The sequence below is a fragment of the Equus przewalskii genome, chromosome 11, assembly GCF_037783145.1.
Source record: "Equus przewalskii isolate Varuska chromosome 11, EquPr2, whole genome shotgun sequence".
In the NCBI taxonomy this organism is placed as follows: domain Eukaryota; kingdom Metazoa; phylum Chordata; class Mammalia; order Perissodactyla; family Equidae; genus Equus; species Equus przewalskii.
Window position 1 is genome coordinate 28,159,200 of NC_091841.1, and position 22,451 is coordinate 28,181,650.

A 22,451-nucleotide genomic window follows, 5' to 3' on the forward strand; every position below is an offset into this window, starting at 1 on the left:
TTATGTTTGGTTTTGTTTTAAGATGGAAGAGACCACAGCATTTTTTTATTTATGGCATTAACTGTTACTCCTTCCTCTGTGATCCTCCATATTTAATCATTTGCTAAGGCCTGCTGGATTTCTGATACTCATCTCCTTGTAGTTCCCACTGCCACTCCTAGTTCTGACTCAGTCTGGACTATTGTAGGAGCTTCCTCCTTAGATTTTTTTTTCTGAGTATCTTTTCTCTTATTTCTTATGTTGTGCTTTCAAGGTTCTCATCATGTTGTTCTCATCCTCTATGACATTCCCACTCTGTAGTCACTGGTAGTGTGGATGCACACTGGACCTTGGTTCATGAGACCTAGCTTTGAATTTCAGCTTATAAACTGTAAACTTGGGTGAGTTACTTAACCTTGATGAACGTTTTCTTGGGGGGAATAGTGAAACTAAAACTCACCTTTTGGAAATAGTTTATAAGTGCTTGGTTAACTTGAAAGATTTTGCTGTTGTAGGCACAAACTTACCCTGGTATTCAGGCCTCAATTCGCTCTTATAGTCTTATTATCTACTCTTAACCTATGTATGTTCCAGCCAAACCAAGTTACCTGCTTGTTTTTTCCCCCTGCTTGTGATAGCCTGTCTCCTGTCCCCACCCTAGTTCTCATCCTCTAAAGCCCATTTGCAGTATTTTCCTAATCCCATGTATTGAAGGAAACCTCTTTCCCAAATTTTCGTAATATTTTCTCCCTCCCTCTCATGATATCTAACCGGGTACAAGGTAGAAAGTGTAATTGTATCTAGATTATATTCTCCTTGAGGACAAGGCATGACTTCCCTGGCACAGCGTCGTTTACAATATTGAGATTCTAACATTACTGGTTAGTTAACTTTGTCTTGGAAACAAAGTAGAATGTAATGAAATTAATTTACTCCATTCTGTGGTTAAGTGCTGACAGTTACTAGGAGCGTGGTGGTCAGAACAGAATCAGAGAGAAGGGGAGCCAAGGAACAAGGATTTGCCATATCTGATTGCCCCACTTGTTCTGGTCATTAGAGAGAGGAGGGACAGACTGCTCACGTTCCTTGACACCATCCAGTTACTGCTGCTCTTGTATTGTGCTCACCACGCTACTTTCATAATTAATTTGGTTTCTCTGTTTCTTCATAATGGGACATGGGTTCCCTGGATAACGGGTATGAGTATTCCCACTCAGTGCTGGGCATTGTGAAGAAGTTAACTGACAGTCCTTTTGTCTTACAGAGTTGAGTACTAGCCTACCAAGATCCCTCCTTTGAACTTTAAAGGAGACAGAAATGTCCACTTAACAGTAATGGTGTCTACAAACATCCTCCTTTGTGCCAAAAAAACATGGTATGTAGAATACTAAGGTACTTCAGTACCTTAGCTCAGACCCTTTTCTCAAGGAAGCATTTCTTTGACTAGGTCAGACCTTCCTGTTGTAAGTTCTCATGGTATGGAGTACCTGTTAGGCACAGCACTTACCAAAATTGCCGCTTTATGTTTACATGGGTTGTCATTTGATTGTTTCCCTTTTAGAGTGTAAGCATCATTAAAGGCTACTACAGTGCCTTTTCTCACCCTTTTATCCCCATGCTTGGTACAGTACCTGGTCCACAGTAGGTGCTCAATGTTTTTTTTTTTCCTGCGAATGTGCATATCTAAAATCCCGTCCCTTTCACGCCATGCTATCTTCTTGGTAAGCTCCTAATTATTCTCCAAGGCCCCCAGATGTTCTTCTCTTAAATTCTTCCCAGTTACATTCCCAAGGCACTTCGTATGCATCTCTGTTGTGGGACCAGTTACTTTGTGTTGTAATTAGTTGACCATGAGTCTCCCACCCAGCTCGAGTAGACTTCAAGGCAAGGACCATGTCTTATTCCAGTGCTCAAAAAATGTCTACTGAATTGAACAAAAATGTGTTGTGCACTTCCTAAAAATACATAGAACATATGTAGCATAAAACTGAACCCCAACAATAGAAAGAACCTTAGATTGGTAATCAGGAAGCCTATGTTAGTTATCTAAGCTTTATTTTTTTCACCTGCTCTGTCCTTCTCAGTTCTAGTGGTTTGAACCAGTTATTTTCAAAGTGTGATCCTAACCACATCATAGGGAACTTGTTAAAAATGCAGATTCTTGGGTCCTATCCCAAACTTGCTGAATCAGAAACTCAGAGTGGGACCCGGCAATCTATTTCAACAAGCCCGCCAGGTGATTCTGATAGATGGTATAGTTTGAGAACCATTGGAATTACTTTAGCAGTTTGTTTTTCTGTGTGTTCAAAAAAATGAGTTAACTATCTTAATTTAAACTTCATAGCTTAAAATTTTTTTTTTTAAGATTTTATTTTTTTTTTCCTTCTTCTCCCCAAAGCCCCCCGGTACATAGTTGTGTATTCTTAGTTGTGGGTCCTTCTAGTTGTGGCATGTGGGATGCTGCCTCAGTGTGGCTTGATGAGCAGTGCCATGTCCGCGCCCAGGATTCGAACCAACGAAACACTGGGCCGCCTGCAGCGGAGCGCGCGAACTTAACCACTCGGCCACGGGGCCAGCCCCTTTAAAATTATTTTTAAAACTTTTCTTCACATGTGTTTCCTACCAGTTGAATTTGCCGACATTTTTCTAAACCGATTATAGCTATGTAGGCAAGGTATCTTTGAATCAGAGGCAGTAGCTTCAGAAGTATTGGAAGACTGTGGCTTAATGCTGCTGCACAAAGCAAAGTGTGTGTGGGTGTGTTTATGTATATATATGCGCAGCCAGCACACAGACGTGCTTCTCTCTATCAGTGGAAACTTCTCCGTGGTAAGTGATTAAGGGAAGGGAAAGATAAAGCACAGGCCTTCATTAGGCAGACTTGAATGAGTGGCATGGCAGAACAAGAAGTATCAAAAAGTATCAAAAAGGTTGCTTTTGGCAGTAGCTGGTATACATAGTTTTTTTTACCTCCTGTACTAAGGAGCTTTCTTAGCAATAAATGTTTGCCTCAGTTTTACCTGTGGCAGGTGGTTGTTATGGACTGAAAAGTGCTGATTATTGTTGGTATTCATTTACTTCCTGTAGAGGGAGTTGTACACTTTACTGCTGGAAACCTTAATAAGGGCATATCTTGGATGCATATTTTGTGTCTAGCACTATGGTAAGTGCTTTGTATGTGTGGCCCATTTCCACCATTGTTTTGGCTTAGTATGTTGAGTTTAAATTTACTCTCTGTTAGATAAAGGGAACCTTTTAAAAACAGAGTTCCTAACAAAAACTCCTTTTAAGATATAGTGATGCTGCTGGTTGAATGCTTTTAGGATTTAGTAAACAGTATTACATTTGCTCCATTTACCTCTTGTTATAAACTTTAGTTATAACTCATCTCAGACTTTCTAAATTGAAAACATTTATTTTCTTTCGTTTTTCCTCACATGGAAGTTGCTTTCCCCCCCCCCCTTTAATTATTATAATTTCCTTTCCCCAGATCTTTTCTACCTATTTAACTATTTCTTAGTGTGGTTACCAAAATTATAAGAATTGTTGTATGTTCAGAAGTTTTGTTCTTTTTGGTCTTTTGCTCATTTATTTATTCAGTAAGCATTGTTGGGTGTACTGTTGGTGTTTAATGAATGTGCTGGGTATACAAAATGAATATCTTGTACCCTGTCCTCATAGTCTGATAAGAGCCGTATAAGCAAATAATTATGTTATGCTGTGATAAATGAAATTTAGCAGGTACGAAGTACAGAGGCAAGAGAAAGGAGGGAGTGACTAAGGAGAAAGTCTTCAAAGAAGAGATAACTACTGAGTTGGATATTGGAATATTAAGAGTTGTCCAAGCAGGCCAGAGAGTGAGGAAGGAAATTCCAAGCAGGGGAGCCAGCCCATCCAGAGGTTAAGAAGTATGAAACAGCACTACAAGCTCAAAACAGCATAAGGATCAGTGTTACTAGAACATAAGAATGGGAAGGGATCTGAGATGGGGAGAATCTGAGTCATGTTAAGTTGTTTGTACCTTGCGCAGTAGGTAATGGGGAGACATTAGAGGAACTGTAAACATGGGGGAGACTTGATCATACTTCTCTTTTAGCAAGATCGCCCTTGGAGGATGCTGGGGAGGATAAACTAGTGAAGGAAGAATTGCAGAGGCAGGGAAATGAGATAAGAGTTTACTATAGTAGTTTAGAAAGAAATGATACCTAAAGCCTTGGTACCAAGAATGGAGATGGAGGAGAGATTGAGTTGAGATATTTTGGAACAGAGTTGATGGGACTTGATGATCGTGTTAGATGTTCTTGGGGAGGGGGATGACTCCTTGGTTCTTGGCTTGAGTTCTTGGTTGATGGGGGGTGTCACTAATTGAGAGAGAATACCATAATTTTATACAAAGGTAAGAATATAATTTTGATTTATTTATATTAATCTTTATGTCTATAGTAGCGTATTTAATTCACCAAGTATTTATTGAGTCTACTTTATGACGAACCCTACCAGACATTCTGGGCTAATGTCAAGAGGTATCCACATAAATTTGGATGACTTTTTACTAGGTAAAACTAGTTCAGAAACCATTATGCAGTCATGTGTTTCTTAACAACAGGGGTACTTTCAGAGAAATGTGCCATTAGGCAATTTCGTCATTGTGCGAACATCATAGAATGTACTTACACAAACCTAGATAGTATGGCCTACTACGCACCTAGGGTATATAGTACTGATCTTCTGGGATCACTGACACATATGAAGTCCATCATTGACCATGTTCTGGCGCATGACTGTTTTAATTACTACATGGATTATTTAATTTTTCTCTAGGCCTTTTACCCTATGCTTGCCCAGGTCAAAGGCTCATAATTTAACACTCATTCACTTAGCTTTTTAACCCCTCCCTGTTTGGAATGTTACTCCATGTTGTCTTCTATATCATTTATGAAAATATTGGGAACTGTCCTAAACGTTATGTTGTGGGAGACACAAACATCTGGAGACATCCATTAACTTCTGTCTCTTATTTCCTTATTTTTTACCAGTTCTTCATATGTGATACAAAATTCTTCCAGAGTGTCTATTTTAAAAATTCTATAGAGAAATCTTGTTAAAGGTTTTTATAATTCTAAATAAACTGTATTTCTTGACTTTCTCCCCTTAAGGAGTCCATGTGGCCATTGTAATAGCACATTCGGGAAAGCCCCTGTTGACATTTATGCCATCCTAAGTCAAGTTGGAACTTTGAGGGACTCTCAGTTACCAGTCATGAGCCAAGGGACTCTACTGGATAAAAGTAGAATAGGAATTTCTAGCACCATTGTCCAGCAAGTGCATGGTGGTGGTGGTTTTAGATCTGGAAAGTGCCAGGTCTCTAGGCCTCTTAGCCTTTCCTGTGTAAGAACAGCCTTCTCTCTCATTTTTCATAGATTGAGCATTTTCTAATCATCTAGATACGTCTTAATTTAATGAGAGACTTAGTTTTAAGACCCATGAAACAGAAAACTATTGTTTTACATATTGTTATACATTAAGATGTATCATTAAGATGTGTAAGATACATCTTAATTTAACGAGAGACTGAGTTTTACGACCGTGAAAGCAGAAAACTGTTGGCTAAAATTTGTCAATCTTCTTCTGTTTTAATAATCGTTTGAATGATTTGTGTATGCCTACCCATATTAATCTAGTTCATTGGCTTCTGCCAAAGCTCTGATGGGACTAGAACGGCAAGTTGACACATGTCCATTTGCATCAAAATCTTGTCTGTTCATTTTACAAACTTCTGATAGGTTCATTGCCACAGGACTTTAAACTAGGCTCATTGGCTTAGATGTGAAACAGGCTGTATTCAGTTTCTGAAAAGGAGAATTTCCTTTGGGTATAATGCTTTTTTATATGCTGTTAAATTCTAAAGATAGATTATTGGCTAGTTGTACTACGGAATTAATTTGATATTAAAAAGATTCCTATTGAAATAGTAATTAAATACAGAGGTAATACAGAAGACTTGAGAAAAATTCAAATAGGATTTTCCCATGGGTAAAATTTTGTTTACCGGAATATAATACTGATGACTCTTCCCCTATTAGAGTTTTTAATTTCTCCCCTCAACTTTGATAGATTTGATATTTGAGGAAGAAGCTTAAAGGATTTTCCCTTCTCTAATGATAAAAGTTGTTGTATGTCTGGTTGTGAAAAATACAAGAAAGTTACTCATAATTCCAAAATTAACCATCATTAGTGTTTTAGCCGATCTGTGTGCAGTTTTCCCCCATGCATAAAAGTATTTTTGTGTAGCTGAGATTATGCTTGATATAATTTTATATCTTGCTTTCTAAATTTATCATAATCATTTTTCATGCCACTGAAAACTCTTGTAAGTCTTGTGAAAGTTATGATGTGATTTCCTATAGTTTATTTGCCCATTTTTCTGTTATTGAACATTAGGTTGTTCAGTAACCTTTTGTTCAGTAGTCAAGAAACTTTTGGGGGGCCTTAAAAATAAAAATGCAGTGAGCATAATTGTGTTTTTCTTATGTTTCTGAGTATATCCTTATCATTCTTAGAAATGCAATAGTTAAGGTTATGAACATCGAAGAACTTAGTGTGGAAAAATTTAAACATACACCAAGTAAACCATAGTGTAATGAGCTCCCATATACCCATCACCAGCTGTGACAATCATCAACACAGAATTCTTTCATCTGTATCCTCCACTCTCTCTCAATTATTTTGAATTAAATCCCAGACAGTTTTATTTATTTCATCTGTATATACTTCAGTTAGGTTTATCTAAGTTTTTAGTAAAACTTAGTATTTGTTAAAAGAAAAAACCTTACTATTTATTAAGTATAATGCACATACAGAAAAGAACATAAAACATAAGTTTATAGTTCAGTGAATGATCGCAAAGTGAATACCCTTGTAACTAACGTAACTAACACTCAATGAGATTTGGAATTGCCGCCACCTCAGAAGCTTCTTCATGCCCCTTCCAATCACTAATTTGTTTTTCTTCCCCAGTTGAGACTTCTAGCACTATAATTTAGTTTTACTTGATTTTGAACTTTTAAAAAATGGAATAATACAGAGTGTATTCTTTTGTATTTGTCTTGTTCTACCCAAGATTGTGAGATTTTTCCGTGTTTCTCTATAATATAAAGCCTTTCTAAAAGCATAACCACATTACCAGTAACACAGTAAAACAATGAACAGTTTCTTGATATCTTCATTGTTCAAATTTCCCTAATTATCTGTTTAAAAAAAAAAAATGGTTCGAATCATGAGTCAGACGGGTCCATCCACATGTTGCGCATGGTTGATATGTGTCTGAAGTCTCTCTTAACCTGTAGGTCACTTCTCCCCTTTGTGTTTTTCTTGTGGGAAAGTGTGATCCCTTGTCTTGTAGAATTCCCCGCTTTCTGGATTTTGTGGTTGCATACCCATAGTGTCATTTTTTAAAGAAATTGAGATATATGTAACATACAATAAAATGTACAGGTCTTGTGTTCAGTTTGGTGAGTTTTGACAGTGTAATCACTATTTGAAACAAGATAGAGAATATGTCCATCTTCATGGAAGTTCTCTTGTCCCCCTTTGCAGTTAGTGTCCCGTTTCATCCCTGTATCTGACTTCTGTCACCACAGACGAATTTGCCTGTTTGGTTTTCATGTATATGGAATCACAGCATGTGCTCTTCTGTGGGGGGCTTCTTTCACTTAACATTATGTTTTTGAGATCTGTCTGTGTGTTCCCATAGTTTGTTCTTTTTTATTACTGAATATATTCCATTGTGTATATATACACCCACAATTTGTTCTCTTTTTGATGGACATTTTAGGTTTTGAGTTTTGGGCTGTTATGAATAAGACTGTGATAAATATTCTTGTACAAGTCTTGATGTGGACATGTCACTTTCTTGAGAAAATACAAAGGAGTAATTGTTGGGTCATATGGTAAATGTGTGTGCAACTTCATAAGAAATTGCCAAACTATTTAAAGTGCCGTTCAGTTTTATACTCCCGCCGGTGATGCATGAGAGCTGCACTTGCTCCGCATCCTTACCAGCATTTGGTTTGTGATGTTAGCCATTCTGCTGAGTGTGAGGTAGTATCTCATGACTTTAAAGTGTATTTCTCTGATGTTGAGTGCCTTTTCATATGCTTATTGGCCATTCGTGTATCATCTTTGATGAAGTGTCTATTCAAGTCTTTTGCCCCCTTTTTTATTGGTTTGTTCATCTTTTATTTGTCATTTGTAGTTCTCGTATATTTGGATACAAGTTCTTTCTTAGACCTCTGTGCTGCAAATACTTTTTCCCAGTCTGTGACTTATCATTTTATTTTCTTAACAATATATTTTGGTGAGCGGAATTTTTTCATCATTTTTTCCCTCCTATGATTTATTTCATGCTCTTTAAAATTTGATCCTCAAGACAACCCTTTGAGGGAGAATATGCCCAGAGAGGTAAAATGACTTGTCTTAAAGTTATACAACTACTAAGTGGTAGAGCAAGGCCCGGAAACCAGGTCTTTTTCCTTCAGGTTGAATTTCTTTCCATGACACCATATTCTCCCTCTTTCTTTTCCCATGACCTGAAAATGATACTGTACTCAGTTACTTTCTCTTTTCTTAAAGTTCTCTGGCCTCTTTTATTTTGGGACCTTTGCATATGCAGTTCTTTCTGAGTTGAACGCTTGTCCTCCTCTCTTTACTTCTATTTATCCTTCAGGTTTCAGCTTAGATGTTACATCCTGTGGGAAATTTTTGACATCTCTCTCCTTTCCTGCCAGATAAAATTCCTATTCTCCCTATTGCTTTAACATTAGATTCTTCTGCTGTCATAGCAAATAATACCCTAGTTGTCTTTCCACTTATTTTCTCTAGATTCTGAGGGCAGGAACCATGATAGTCTTATTTACCAGAATTATTGACAATATTCTGGTAAATAATTTTAACACATGGTAGATGCTAAAACATATAATGAATTCAATTGAATATATTCTCTCCCTATCTACTTGTGACATATTTTTTTTTGTACTGTGTCCTTAAACCCTATGGCATATTTAATTTAACATTTTTGTGTAGCATCATGATGTTCCTTTTTTTTTTTTATTGCGGTAGCATTGGTTTATAACATTATATAGATTTCAGGTGTACATCATTATATATTGATTTCTGTGTAGATTACAACATGTTCACGACCCAAAGACTAATTACAGTCCATCACCACACGCATGTGCCTAATCACCCCTTTCACTCCCCTCACTCCCCCCTTCCCCTCTGGTAACCACCAGTCCAGTCTCTGTTGCTATGTGTTTGTCGTCGTTTTTATCTTCTACTTATGAGTGAGATCATACAGTATTTGACTTTCTCCTTCTGATCTGACTTATTTCACTTAGCATAGTACCCTCAAGGTCCATCCATGTTGTCACAAATGGCCAGATTTCATTGTTTCTTATGGCTGAGTAGTATTCCATTGTGTATATATACGACATCTGCTTTATCCATTTGTCCATTCATGGGCACCTAGGTTGCTTCCAAGTCTTGGCTATTGTGAATAGTGCTGCGATGAACATATCTTTATACATTTGTGTTTTCATGTTCTTTGGATAAATACCCAGCAGTGAAATAGCTGGATCATTTGGTAGATCTATTTTTAATTTTTTGAGGAATCTCCATACTGTTTTCCATAGTGGCTGCACCAGTTTGCACTCCCGCCAACAGTGTGTGAGGGTTCCCTTCTCTCCACATCTTCTCCAACACTTATTGTTTCCTGTCTTATTAATTATAGCCATTCTGACAGAAATGAGGCGATAGCTCATTGTAGTTTTGATTTCCATCTCCCTGATGGCTAATGATGTTGAACATCTTTTCATGTGCCTGTTGGCCATCTGTATATCTTCTTTGGAGAAATCTCTGTTCAGATCTTTTGCCCATTTTTTAATTGGGTTGTTAGTTTTTTTGTTGTTGAGATGTACGAGTTCTTTGTATATTTTGGATATTAACCCCTTTTCAGACACATGGTTTGCAAATATCTTCTCCCAATTGTTAGGTTATCTTTTCGTTTTGTTGATGGTTTCCTTTGCTTTGCAGTGATGTTCCATTTGTAATTGTTGAATTCCTGAAAGGATTGTAATATTATTTTAAAGTGAGGGTTATAAAAATTTATTTTGTATTCCTTTTATACCTAGGAAGTAATTCAGTAATTATTCGGTTATTGAATTGAATATTTGACTGACTTTAGGCAGTTTTCTTTATCCATTTACTTTATTTTTATCTATTTACTTTTACCGTTGACACTGTCTTACACCTCTAAGTTAAACTATTTAATTGCCTGAAAGGTATTACATCTGAAAAACTAATGTATAAATTTCATAGCTGCTATCTTTGACTTTGAACATCAGGTATTATTGATTCCAGCTTTCTTTCATAAAGAGTAGATAGGTTCTTAAAAAGTAACTTACAGAATTTACTGAAGTTGACGATTGTTCTGTGGTTAAGTTAAAAAATATCCGTATTCTTAGAAAATAAACACTTAAACATTAAGGCTCAAAAGGCCATAATATATGCAACTTAACTCTCAGATGATTTGGGAATAAATGGGAAAAAAATGCATACATATATATAAACACACACACATATACACTCATATATATCCACATATATATGTACAGGCAGTCCTCACTTTGCATGGTAGCATGTGACTGTAAAAATGACCCTGCAAACTGAAACCGTGCAAGATGATCAGTGAGAAAAATTGTGATGTGACCTTGACAATTTTTGTCAAAATGTTAAAAGCTGTTTCATTGTTGGTTTCAAATATATGGAGAAATGAAAAAACAGCAAAACTGATATTTATTTGGTATACTGTGTAATTTAAAGCATTAGAAACATTGAATATTGAAGTGTTTTATTTCTTTGTTAAAAACTTTTCAAAGTACTTTGAATAGTGCTTATTACCTCCTTCCTGTTGTGAAACTTATGATATGGAACAAACGTCTTTTGGATGTCTTGGCTTCCAACTTTTTATCCTTTGCACTTTATTTATTTCTTTCCTCTCCAAAGCCCCAGTACATAGTTGTATATTCCAATTGTGAGTCCTTCTAGTTCTTCTGTGTGAGCCACTGCCACAGCATGGCTACTGACAGAACAGTGGTGTGGTACCGTGGAAAGCGCCAAACATTAACCACTAGGCCATCAGGGCTGGCTCTGTCCTTTGCACTTTAAATGTCGTGAAATAGCTTTGAGAGTTCCTGTATGTTTTTTGCTGTTGTAAGTTCCTCTAGGACATCTTCATTCTTTTTATCATAATCACTCTCCTTGCTTATGTTGATAAGTTTGCTTGCACTTAGTTCCTCTGATGCATATAACTCCATTTATTTTCTATTCAGATTTCACTTCTAGCATTATCACTTTTTATTTCTTTTCTTCGTATTCATCTTTGTAGGCCAATTCCCTCTTTTGACTATCCATTTTTGTAAAATGTGATGTGGGTTTATCACTGGGAGACTAGGAGGCAATGTAACTACATGCTTTGTTTGTATGTAAACTGAATAACATACCCAGTGACTTATCACCAACAGACTTTAAAAGAAGTGATGTGATTGGCCGCTCATCGTGCTGGACATCTGTTATTTACATAGTGATTTGTGGACTGAAGAACTAGCAGTAAAGTTTGTACTTGATGCAACTACTCACAGTTCATATACCATGGTAACTGAAACTTGAACTGTGTTGTTGAGCGACTGGTATTATTTAATTAAACTGTGGTAACTGAAATCTGTGCATATTAGGACCACGCAAAACAAGTACTGGCAGTGTAGTGTGTGTGCAGAGGAGAAGGGTATGGGAGGAGGGCGGAAGGGATAAAAGGGTATATATGTATGGTGACGCGTAAAAACTGGGCTATTGGGGAAGCCAGCCCCATGGTGTAGTGGTTGAGTTTGGCCCGCTCTGCCTTGGTGGCCTGGGTTCACAGGTTTGGATCCCAGGCACAGACCTTTGCAAACAATGAAATTGCAATCAATGGTATCTGTTAGAATTTTCAAAACTTAAGTTATGTTACCAGCTAGTTCTGTGTATTTCAAATCTGACTGCTTTTTAATTATACAAATAAAACATGAATGCTTTATTAAAATATATATAAATTTACATATAAAATTAAAGTATTACAGATAAGGCTAAAGAGCCCCTTAACCACTTCAACCTCAGTCCCTTCCCCAGAAGTAACCATTTTATCAGTTCATGTATCCTTCCATGCTGTTGTCTTTGCCTTTGTATACACACATGTACACAGACACATACACACGTGTGTATATTTTCTTCTTCACACATCAAGAATAAGATAGTGACTAGTAATTTTTTAAATATTTAAATATTACAATTTATTAAATATTACAATTACTAGTCAGTAGAATCTGTATTTACAGGCTCACTAACCAAAGGATAGCAAAATTCAACAATATCTTATGTAGTGTCAGATCTTGGGCCAAATTATAGAATTGTTCATAACCCTAGAAAGGTTTAATCAAAGGGAATAAGCTAGAAGAAATAAACATAGCTCCAGCTGTTTAGCTCGACAGTACACATTTGCTTTTCTTGCCATAAACAGAGCAGAATGTATGAAATTCATGGTCTCTCACTTTACCTTAAGTTCCACAACTAGGAGTCAAAGATATTGTTTGTTAGTCTGACAAGTAAGAAATGATATTTCTTTTTCTCAAAAATGTGAAAATCTTGCCACCATATTTTTTATATGGCATATTAAAATGCTATTATTGATTACATGTGAAATGACTTATTGGATTCAATAAAATATATTATTAAAATTAATTTCACTTTTAAAAGAATATGGCTACTAGAGAAAAATTACATATGTGGCTCACATTATCTTTCTGTTGGACCCTTCTGGTCTTCAACAACCTACACCAGGGATAAGTACTTCTTTTTTCTTGCTGTGAATTTCATATGGGTCATTCCATAGATGTTGAGTGATTTTAGTTTAATAAGAATGTTTAAGCCATTATTTAACTTCTATGGTCAGATTTTTTTCCCCTTGGGAAAAAATTTATAAGTCAGTGGGAATATAGGATTATAGTGCCAAATTTGTGTGTGTGTGTGTATGTGATGTGCATGCTTGCATACATGTCTTGTTTCCTGGAAATTCTTCTTGTAGTACTCATGGTGCCTCTTACACCCATGTTTACAAGAAACAGGTCCTGCCAGTCTTCCTACCTGATTAAGCCTGTCCTTGGAAAAGCAGTGCTTTTCTGTCCCAGCAAAGGACCCTGGAACCAGCCATATTCCTCAACCCAGTTCTTACAATCCCTTACTCCCAAGGAATGTGGGACATGAGGCTTAATATGTCGGCAAACTTTGTATTCATCTGTCTAGAGCCAGTTTTCTACGTTCATGAAATACATTTCCCCCCAAACTTTTTTATTTTGAAAAAGTTCTAATAGAGAAAGTTGAAAGAGTAGTAGAGTGTACATTTGTATATCCTTCACCTAGTGTTCCCAATTGTTTTTTAAAAATGGTGACATTTCTTTATTTCTGTGTATACTTTTTTGGGGCTGAATTATTTGAAAGTTATTTGCATATCATGACACGTTACCCCTAAATATTTCAGCATGCCTCTACTAAGAATAAGGATATGACCTTACCACAAATCTGTTGTCATACCTAAGAAAATGAAAATAATCATGATATCTAATATTCACATTTTCCTAAATGTCCTAAATAGCTTTGTTCTGACTTTTTTCAATTGTAGATTCAATCCAGGTTTATGCATTGCATTTAATTATGACTCCCGGGGGCTGGCCCCACGGCCAAGTGGTTGGGTTTGCACACTCCCCTTCGGTGGCCCAGAGTTTCACCAGTTTGAATCCTGGGCATGGACCTAGTACCACTCATCAAGCTATGCTGAGGTGGCATACCACATAGTAGAACTAGAAGGACCTATAGCTAGAATGTGCAACTATGTGCTGGGGGGCTTTGGGGAGAAGAAGAAGAAGAAAAAAAATTATGACTGCTTTGTCTCTCTTAATCTGGAATAGAGGTTGGCATACTACAACCCACGTGACAAGTCTGGCTAGTCACCTGTTTTTGTACAGCCCACCTGATAAGAATAGTTTGTTTTTTTTTTAATTGAGTTCATAATACTTTACATTGATATGAGATTTCAGTTGTACATTATTTCTTGTCTGTCACCACATAAGTGCTCCCCTTCACCCCTGTGCCCTCCCCCTCCCGCACCTTCCCCTGGTAACCACTGAACTGTTTTCTTTGTCCATGTGTTTGTTTATATTCTACATATGAGTGAAATCATCTGGTGTTTGTCTTTCTCAGTCTGGCTCGTTTCGCTTAGCATAATTCCCTCCAGGTCCTTCCATGTTATTGCAAATGGGATGAATTTGTCTTTTTTATGGCTGAGTAGTATTCCATTGTGTGTGTGTGTGTGTGTGTGTGTGTGTGTGTGTGTGTGTGTGTGTGTGTATATACCACATCTTCTTTATCCAATCGTCAGTCGATTGGCACTTGGATTGTTTCCATGTCTTGGCTATTGTGAGTAGTACTGCAGCAAACATAGGGGTGCATGTGTTACTTTGGATTGTTGATTAAGAATAGTTTTTACGTTCTTTTCCTGTATTGTTTTTAAAAACTGAAGTAAAATTCACATAACATAAAATTAACCATTAACCATTTTAAAGTGTACAGTTCATTGGCATTTTGTACATTCCATATATTGTGTAATTTGTCACCTCTATCTAGTTCCAATACATTTTAAGTACCCAAAAAAGAAGCTCTGTACCACCGCCCCCTCCCGCCCCCCGCCAACCCCCCAGCTCCTGATAAGCCCTAGTTGACTTTCTGTCTCTATGGATTAACCTATTCTGGATGTTTCATGTAGGTGTGAATCATATAATAAGTGACCTTTTGTGCCTGGCTTCTTCCACTTCACATGTTTTTGAAGTTCATTTACGTTGTAGCGTGTATCAGTATTCCATTCCTTTTTATGGCTGAATAATACTTCATTCTTGTGGATATATATCACATTTTGTTTATCCCTTCATTCATTGATAGACGTTTGGGTTGTTTCCACCTTTTGGCTATTTTTAATTAATTAATTAATTAATTTAAAGATTGGCCCTGAACTAACATCTGTTGTGAGTCTTTTTATTTTTTCCTCCCCAAAGCCCCAGTACATAGTTGTTTATCCTTGTTGTAAGTCGTTCTAGTTCCCCTGTGTGGGATGCCACCACAGCATGGCTTAATGAGCAGCATGTAGGTCTGTGTCCAGGACCCAAACTGGTGAACCCCAGGCCACCGAAGCAGAACATGCGAACTTAACCACTTGGCCATGGGGCTGGCCCCCTTGGCTATTTTTAATAGTGCTGTTATGAACATTTGTTTACAAGTATTTTTTTAAATACCTGTTTTCAATTCTTTGGTTTTTACATTTTTAAATGGTTGGAAAAAAAGAATAGTATTTCATGACGTACGAAAACCGTATGAAATTGAAATTTCAGTGCTGTAAATAAAGCCATACTTATTCATTTGTGTGTTGTCTGTGGCTGCTTTCCTGCTGCAGTGGCAGAGTTGAGTAGTTGTGATAGAGACCATATGTCCCACAAAGCTTGAAATACTCTTTGGCCCTTTACAGTAAAAGTTTGCTGACTCTAAACAGTCCCTCTGTTTTTTTGTGACATGGACTTGTTCTTTTTTAAACTAATAGACTTTATTTTTAAAGCAGGTTTAGATTTGTGGAAAAATTGAGCAGAAAGTACAGAGAGTTTGCACATACCCCTTCTCTGCCCCCCAGTTTCCCCTATTATTAACATCTTGCGTTAGTGTGGTACATTTGTTACAGTTGATGAACCTGCATTGACACAACATTATCGCCCGAAGTCCATAATTTACATTAGGGTTCGCTCTTTGTGTTTATAGTTCTGTGGCTTTTGACAAGTGCATAATGTCATGTATCCACCATTACAGTATCATACAGAATAGTTTCACTGTCCTAAAAATCTACTATGCTCTCCTTAGTCATCCCTCTCCCCCTTCCTCTCACACCAGCAGCTACTGTTTTCACTGTCACTGTAGTTTTGCCTTTTCTAAAATGTCATATAGTTAGATTCCAAATATAGTATGTAGCCTTTTCAGGCTGCCTTCCTTCACTTAGCAATATACATTTAAGATTACCTTCATGTCTCTGTCTTGACAATTCATTTCTTTTTCTTGCTGAATAACATTCCATTGTATGGCTGTACCACAGTTTGTTTATCTGTTCACCTATTGAAAGACATCTTGATTGCATCTAAGTTTTGGCAATTATAAATAAAACTGCTGTAAACATTTGTGTGCAGATTTTTGTGTGGACATACATTAAAAAGATAGACTATTTTTTAGGGCTGTTTTAGATTCATAGCAAAATTGAGCAGAAGGTACAGAGATTTCTCATATATTCCGTGCTGCGATATGCACAAAGCTTCTTCCCCTATCAAAATCCCTCACCAGAGTGGTATATTTGTTATCAATTGATGAACCTACAATGACACAACATTATCACCCAAAGTCCTTAGTTTACAGTAGGATCCACTTTTTTTGTTGTACTCTGTATGGGTTTTGACAAATGTATAATGACATGTATCCATCATTATGATATTTATACGGAATCTTTCCATTGTAAAGGTATGTTTTTCCCTTTGCAGTTATTAATTGATCTGTGGGATAGTACTTTGGTCATGTAACAAATGAAATATTTGAATCTATATTTGTCAGGCATATGCTGGGTTCTGGGGAGACAGCAGTGAAAAGAAAGTTCTTTACTTTCATGGAATTTGCCTTTTTTCCTCTAAATTTGAAGACAGTAGTAGAATTGGGTCTGTCCTTGGCAGGGGGTGCATTTGCAGTTTAGGGTATGTTCATGTGAGAAAAATAGGATCATTGAAAAAGTATATGCTACTAAGTATAGAGTTTCAGTATGGGATGCTGTATAAGTTTGGGAGATGATTAGTGGTGATGGTTGCCTAACAGTGTGAATGTACTGAGTGCCACTGAACTGTACACTTAAAAATGGTTAAAATGAGAAATCTTACATTATATGCATGTTACCACAATTTTTAAAAAGTATATGTAATTATAATGCATCAGTCAATTTAACTCTGCCTCACTGCCTTTGCTCTGATAATTTTCCTCAGATTTCTGTTGGTCTGTTTGCAGTAATTGGGAGAGAAACTCTTTCTGAAATAAAATTCTGTAGTTCAGTTCTGGTAGAGAGGAAGAGGCGGTGATGTTATATTTCACCCGCTGCCTTCAGTAGAGTTTGTCTTTGTGGCCTCTCAGGAGACCATTGTTGAGATCTCTGAGTGTCCTGGATTGTGCCCAGGCTATGGGTGGAGCTTCAGCTGTTGGTGCAGACAGGCTCTGCCTTTCACTATGTGCTGTTTCCATTTGTTACAGTTTGCCAGATGCAGGCCTGCTTTTGCCAGGATATGAAGAGAGATCTACAACTTGAACCATTGTCTGAATGCTGCTGTTTTGACCCAAGAAATCCTATAGATTCAGGATGAGAGCAATAACCATAATGCCAGCAACAAAGTGATTGTTGACCAGTTTGCGGTGAAGGCGGACTTTTCATTTAGGAAGTAAATCCTGTGATTAAGAGCAATAGCTCTGTTTAGAGGGAAGGAAAGAGCACCTTTCTCTGTGTCTGATGGAACTTGGGTAACCTCTCTTGCCTTCCTTTTTTGCATGAATTGACTGGTGGAGAAGGTGTTGGGAAAAGCTTTAGTGATGGCTGTAGCAACAGCATATCATAGTAAGGTGAACTGTGACTGTCTTGAATCCATAGAAATTTTGTCCATCTGAAACCTTTAATTGCCTGCATGTTGGAGAATATCCAGCTTATCACAAATTCTCAGCAGTCTAAGATTATAGGTTATGTGTGTATAGCCTTTTCTTTGACAGTAGAATAGAGAAATTCGTATGTTACAGCACAGTGTTTTTCACAGTTCTTGACTGGCCTGCAGTAGGAAATACACTTCATGTTACAACCTATTACTGTCATACATATGGATATACATAACTGTAAGAAAAGTGACAGGAAATGGTACTTACCCATATTGTGTTTTCTGATATTTTCCATTTCATTCTATTCTGTTATTTCATTAAAAAAATGCGTATATGATCCCACTTGATTTTTATAACTCATGGTTTAAAAAAGAGTGATATGGAACAGTGGTTCTCAAAGTATGGTATATACCCAGGGTTCTTTTACAGAGGTCTGTGAAGTCAAAATTATTTTCATAGTAATGCTAAGATGTTACTTGCCTTTTTTCTCTCTCATTCTCTAATAAGTGGAGATTTTTCCAGAAATACAGTGGAGGTTTCCAGAACTACATGATGTGTGATGATGACGTTGCTCTCAGGGCTAATAGAATGTGTATTTGTGTATTCTTGTGTTTTCTAGAATTTTCTAAGGCGGTAGGATATAAATGAGTTTTTTTCAGAGATTAACTCAGTTTTCAGTACTCATATTGTGCTCTTACTAGCACTTTTTGATTATACCTGCTATAATCTCTTTAACCTCTGTGTGGTGCAGTGAATCATTACATTGAAATCCTGGAGTTTTCATTGAGCTCATGTGGAAATACAAATACAGTTGGTTGTCTTGGTTTGCAATTATATATATTTATAAAATTCCTCAGTTTTAGTTTGTAATCAGTAAATATTGACATATATAACCGACATAAACAAACGGTGTTTGGGGTCCTCAGTAATTTTTAAGAGTGTAAGGGGTTCCTGAGACCAAAAAGTTTGAAAACTTCTAGTGTAGGGGTTAAGAAAGTAGACTTTTTTTTTTTTTTTTTTTGGCATGGAGGGGAAGTCACACTCTTGCGTGTGTGGTAAAATAATATAACGTGAGATCTATACTCTTAATAAATTTTTAAGTGTACAGAATTGTTAACTATGAGCACAATGTTGTACAACAGATCTCTAGAACTTTTTTTTTTTAAGATTTTATTTTTCCTTTTTTCTCCCCAAAGGCCCCCAGTACATAGTTGTATATTTTTAGTTGTGGGTCCTTCTAGCTGTAGTGTGTGGGACGCCGCCTCAGCATGGCTTGGTGAGCAGTGCTATGTCTGTGCCTAGGATCCGAACCGGTGAAACCCTGGGCCGCCAAAGCAGAGCGCGTGAACTTAACCACTCAGCCACAGGGCCAGCCCCTCTAGACTTTTTTCATTTTGGGTAACTGAAACTTCATACACATTGAACAGCAACTCCCCATTTCCCTCTCCCCCTAGTCCCTGGCAACCACCATTTTACTTTCTGCTTCTATGAATTTGAATAGAATGTAGGCTTGTTTTTAATAACAGTTGGACCTGGATTTGAGTCCCACCTTGGCTACTTGTTAAGTACTCCTGGCTCAAGTTACCCAACCATTTTGATTGTTACTTTCTTCATAACTAAAATTGACATTTTACTATGTTACTTCATAAAGTTGTTGTGAGGATTAAATGAGCTAGAAAAATGGGCTTGAAAGTGCTTAGTACATAGGAAGCATTTTTGTGAGCTATTATTATAATAGAAGATGTAACATCTAGCCACATTGATATTTAGCTATAATAGCATTTCTTAGCAACACTCACCTGTGTGAAACTGAGTTGTCTAAACCTACTCTAAGTTCTTGTTCTGATTCTTCTCTTGCCTGTGCCTCTAGACTTTTCTTAATTGAGTTTTGTTTTCCAAATTGTGAGCTTCTTGAAAATAGCAACTCTCTTCTATTTCTATTGTGTCTTAGACAGTACTCAGCCTGTAGTATGCACTCAAGACACGTAAGTCCTAGTACAAAGGCCATGGGACACACAAGCTTAGAATTCTCATGAGAACAATAGTGGGAAAGAGCTTTTTAGGTCCCTGTTCTGGTTCTTTACTCTGTCTCTCTTAGGAACTTTCTTCCATTACTGAACAGACTTCCTGAGAAGTATAGTGAAGGGCCGGCCCCGTGGCCGAGTGGTTAAGTTTGCGCACTCCACCGCAGGCGGCCCAGTGTTTTGTTGGTTCGAATCCTGGGCGCAGACATGGCACCGCTCATCGAGCCATGCTGAGGCGGCATCCCACATGCCACAACTAGAAGGACCCACAACTAAGAAGATACAACTATGTACCAGGGGGCTTTGGGGAGAAAAATGAAAAAAAACAATCTAAAAAAAAAAAAGCATAGTGAAGAATGAATTATAATTTATTAAATCATTTCAGTTTCTTTGGTTAATCCCATTTCTCTTGGCAGTGTGAAATTCTAACGTAATTGCCGTACCTTTCACCAGGGTTTCTCTCATTACATCCCAACAGTACAAGAGAATCATACCAATAGATGCCAAGTAATTCAAATTAAGACAATCTAATTCTTGTTACCTGTGACTGTATATAGTGGTGACTTCTCCTTTAGCATCTTCTGAGATTTAGAGTAACACAGGCAAGCAAGTGTGAATTTTTTTTGAGTTAGGAATTGAACTGTGTTCTGGAACCTTCTGTTTTTGTCATGCACTCCTCTTCTCTCCTTGAGTCTGTCTTCAGCCTTCTGCTCTAGTCTGTCTTCATGTCCAGAAACTTGTTCTTGTATAAGCTTATTGCTGTTCTCTCTACACTTCCTCTGTTCACACGTGACCATTCCTTCAAGTTCCCTCTATCCAGAAATCAACAACAATAGAACCAACTCTACTACTTAGAGCAGGGGCTTCTCCCAAATAACACCGTCCAGAAATGGTCATTTCATATTAAACTGCTGGCAGTGTGGAGGTGGAGAGGATACACTTGTTGGATTTCATAAAATTTCATCTGTAGGATTAGACATTTGGTGTGAGGAGATTTAGAGATGGTAGAATCATAAAAGAGCTCCTGAAAGGGGTAGACTTGGGGAACTTATTAGAAGCCTGCCACTTGGGATGATAAAGAAGGAGAAAAGCTTATCTGATGTTTAATGCTATTTGGGAAGAGGCATATGAAGTATGACTTGTCTCTAGCCACGTAGACCATTTTTTTTGGGCAAGATAGTTGGTTTCCCAGTCCAGTGTTGATTCATGTTCAAAACCACAATTGCTGATATATTTTGAGTATGTGCTGGCTACTTTATGTCTTTTATTTTCTTTAATCCTCATACAGTCTTGTGCAATGACTTCTATTTTAATTATTAAAGTAGCTCATATATAGTGAGAGCCTGAACCAGGATTTGAACCCTGGAAACCTGGTCTAGACCCCGCCAGTGCTCTATACAGTTCCTCTTTTTATGTATAGGACACTTCACAGTTTGCAGAGAACTTGTACATGTGTTCTCATTTAAACCTCACAACAATCCTGTGCATTAGGTGAAATTCTTGACATTTTCACACGAGAAAATGAAAGCTTAGGGAATTTGAAGCTCAGAGTGGCAGTACCTAGACCCAGGCCCACACTCACTTCTGACTCCAGTTCCTTTGTTCTCATTACATAGTTTTGCTAAAGATAATAAATAATAAATAGGATCATACCTGAAGGTGAATTTTCTAAGAATTTTAACTTGGTTGAAGGTGACTGTTATTGTTTTAGATGTGACACTTAAGTCTGGAGAAATTTAGCAAAGATGTATCATTAACATGCTATCTGGTAGCTTGACTATAACTACTTTATTAAGTATTCCTCTTGGTGTTAGACCTTTTAATGCTGTGGGTCAGTTTACCACTCTTTTTTTTTTTGCTAAGGAAGATTAGCCCCGAGCTAACATCTGTTCCCAATCTTCCTCCTTTTTTGCTTGAGGAAGATTAGCCCTGAGCTAACGTCTGTGCCGCTCTTCCTCCATTTTATATGTGGGTCACTGCCACAGCATGGCTGATGAGTGGTATAGGTCCCTGCCCCGGATCCGAACTTGTGAACCTGGGCCACCAAAGCAGAGTGTGCTGAACTTAACCATTAGGCCACAAAGCCAGGCACTTACCACTCTTATATTAACATTCCTAGGTAAATTCACAAGTGAAGACAGTTTTCTGTGCTTCACCTTTAGTTGGCACAGGTGGGTGACTGAAAACTTAGAAGGAATGAAATCTTGCCAGAATTATAATGTAGTCGTGGTAGTAGGAGAGGGGAGGAATATATGTGTTTGTGGGAGACAATTTAAAATACCAGCTCTTGAGGGGCTGGCCCTATGGCTGAGTGGTTAAGTTTGTGTGCTCTGCTTCAACGGCCCAGGGTTTCACCAGTTCTCATCCTGGGCGCAGACCTAGCACTGCTTGTCAAGCCATGCTGAGGTGGCATCCCACACAGCAGAGTCAGAAGGACCTACAACTGGAATATACAACTATGTACTGGGGGGTTTTGGGGAGAAGGAGAAGAAGAAGAAGAAGACAAAGAAAAAAAAGATTGGCAACAGATGTTAGCTCAGGTGCCAGTCTTTAAAAAATAAGTAAAATGAAATAAAATAAAATACCAGCTCTTGATTTTTT

At 37.5% G+C, this 22,451-nt stretch overlaps 1 protein-coding gene across 3 annotated transcripts in view; it reads left to right on the plus strand.

Moving 5' to 3' along the window:
- The window catches only part of KDM2A (lysine demethylase 2A), an 89,665-nt gene that overhangs the window by 13,552 nt on the left and 53,662 nt on the right, over nucleotides 1–22,451 (plus strand). The window contains exon 3 of one of the 3 annotated variants that reach the window (XM_008533647.2): nucleotides 1,244–1,354. The exons of the other annotated variants lie outside the window; for them this stretch is intronic. Within the exon in view, the coding sequence (XP_008531869.2) occupies nucleotides 1,352–1,354 (3 nt within the window). The 5' untranslated portion in view covers nucleotides 1,244–1,351. The remainder of the gene's footprint in view (nucleotides 1–1,243; nucleotides 1,355–22,451) is intronic. 3 annotated transcript variants of the gene reach the window in all.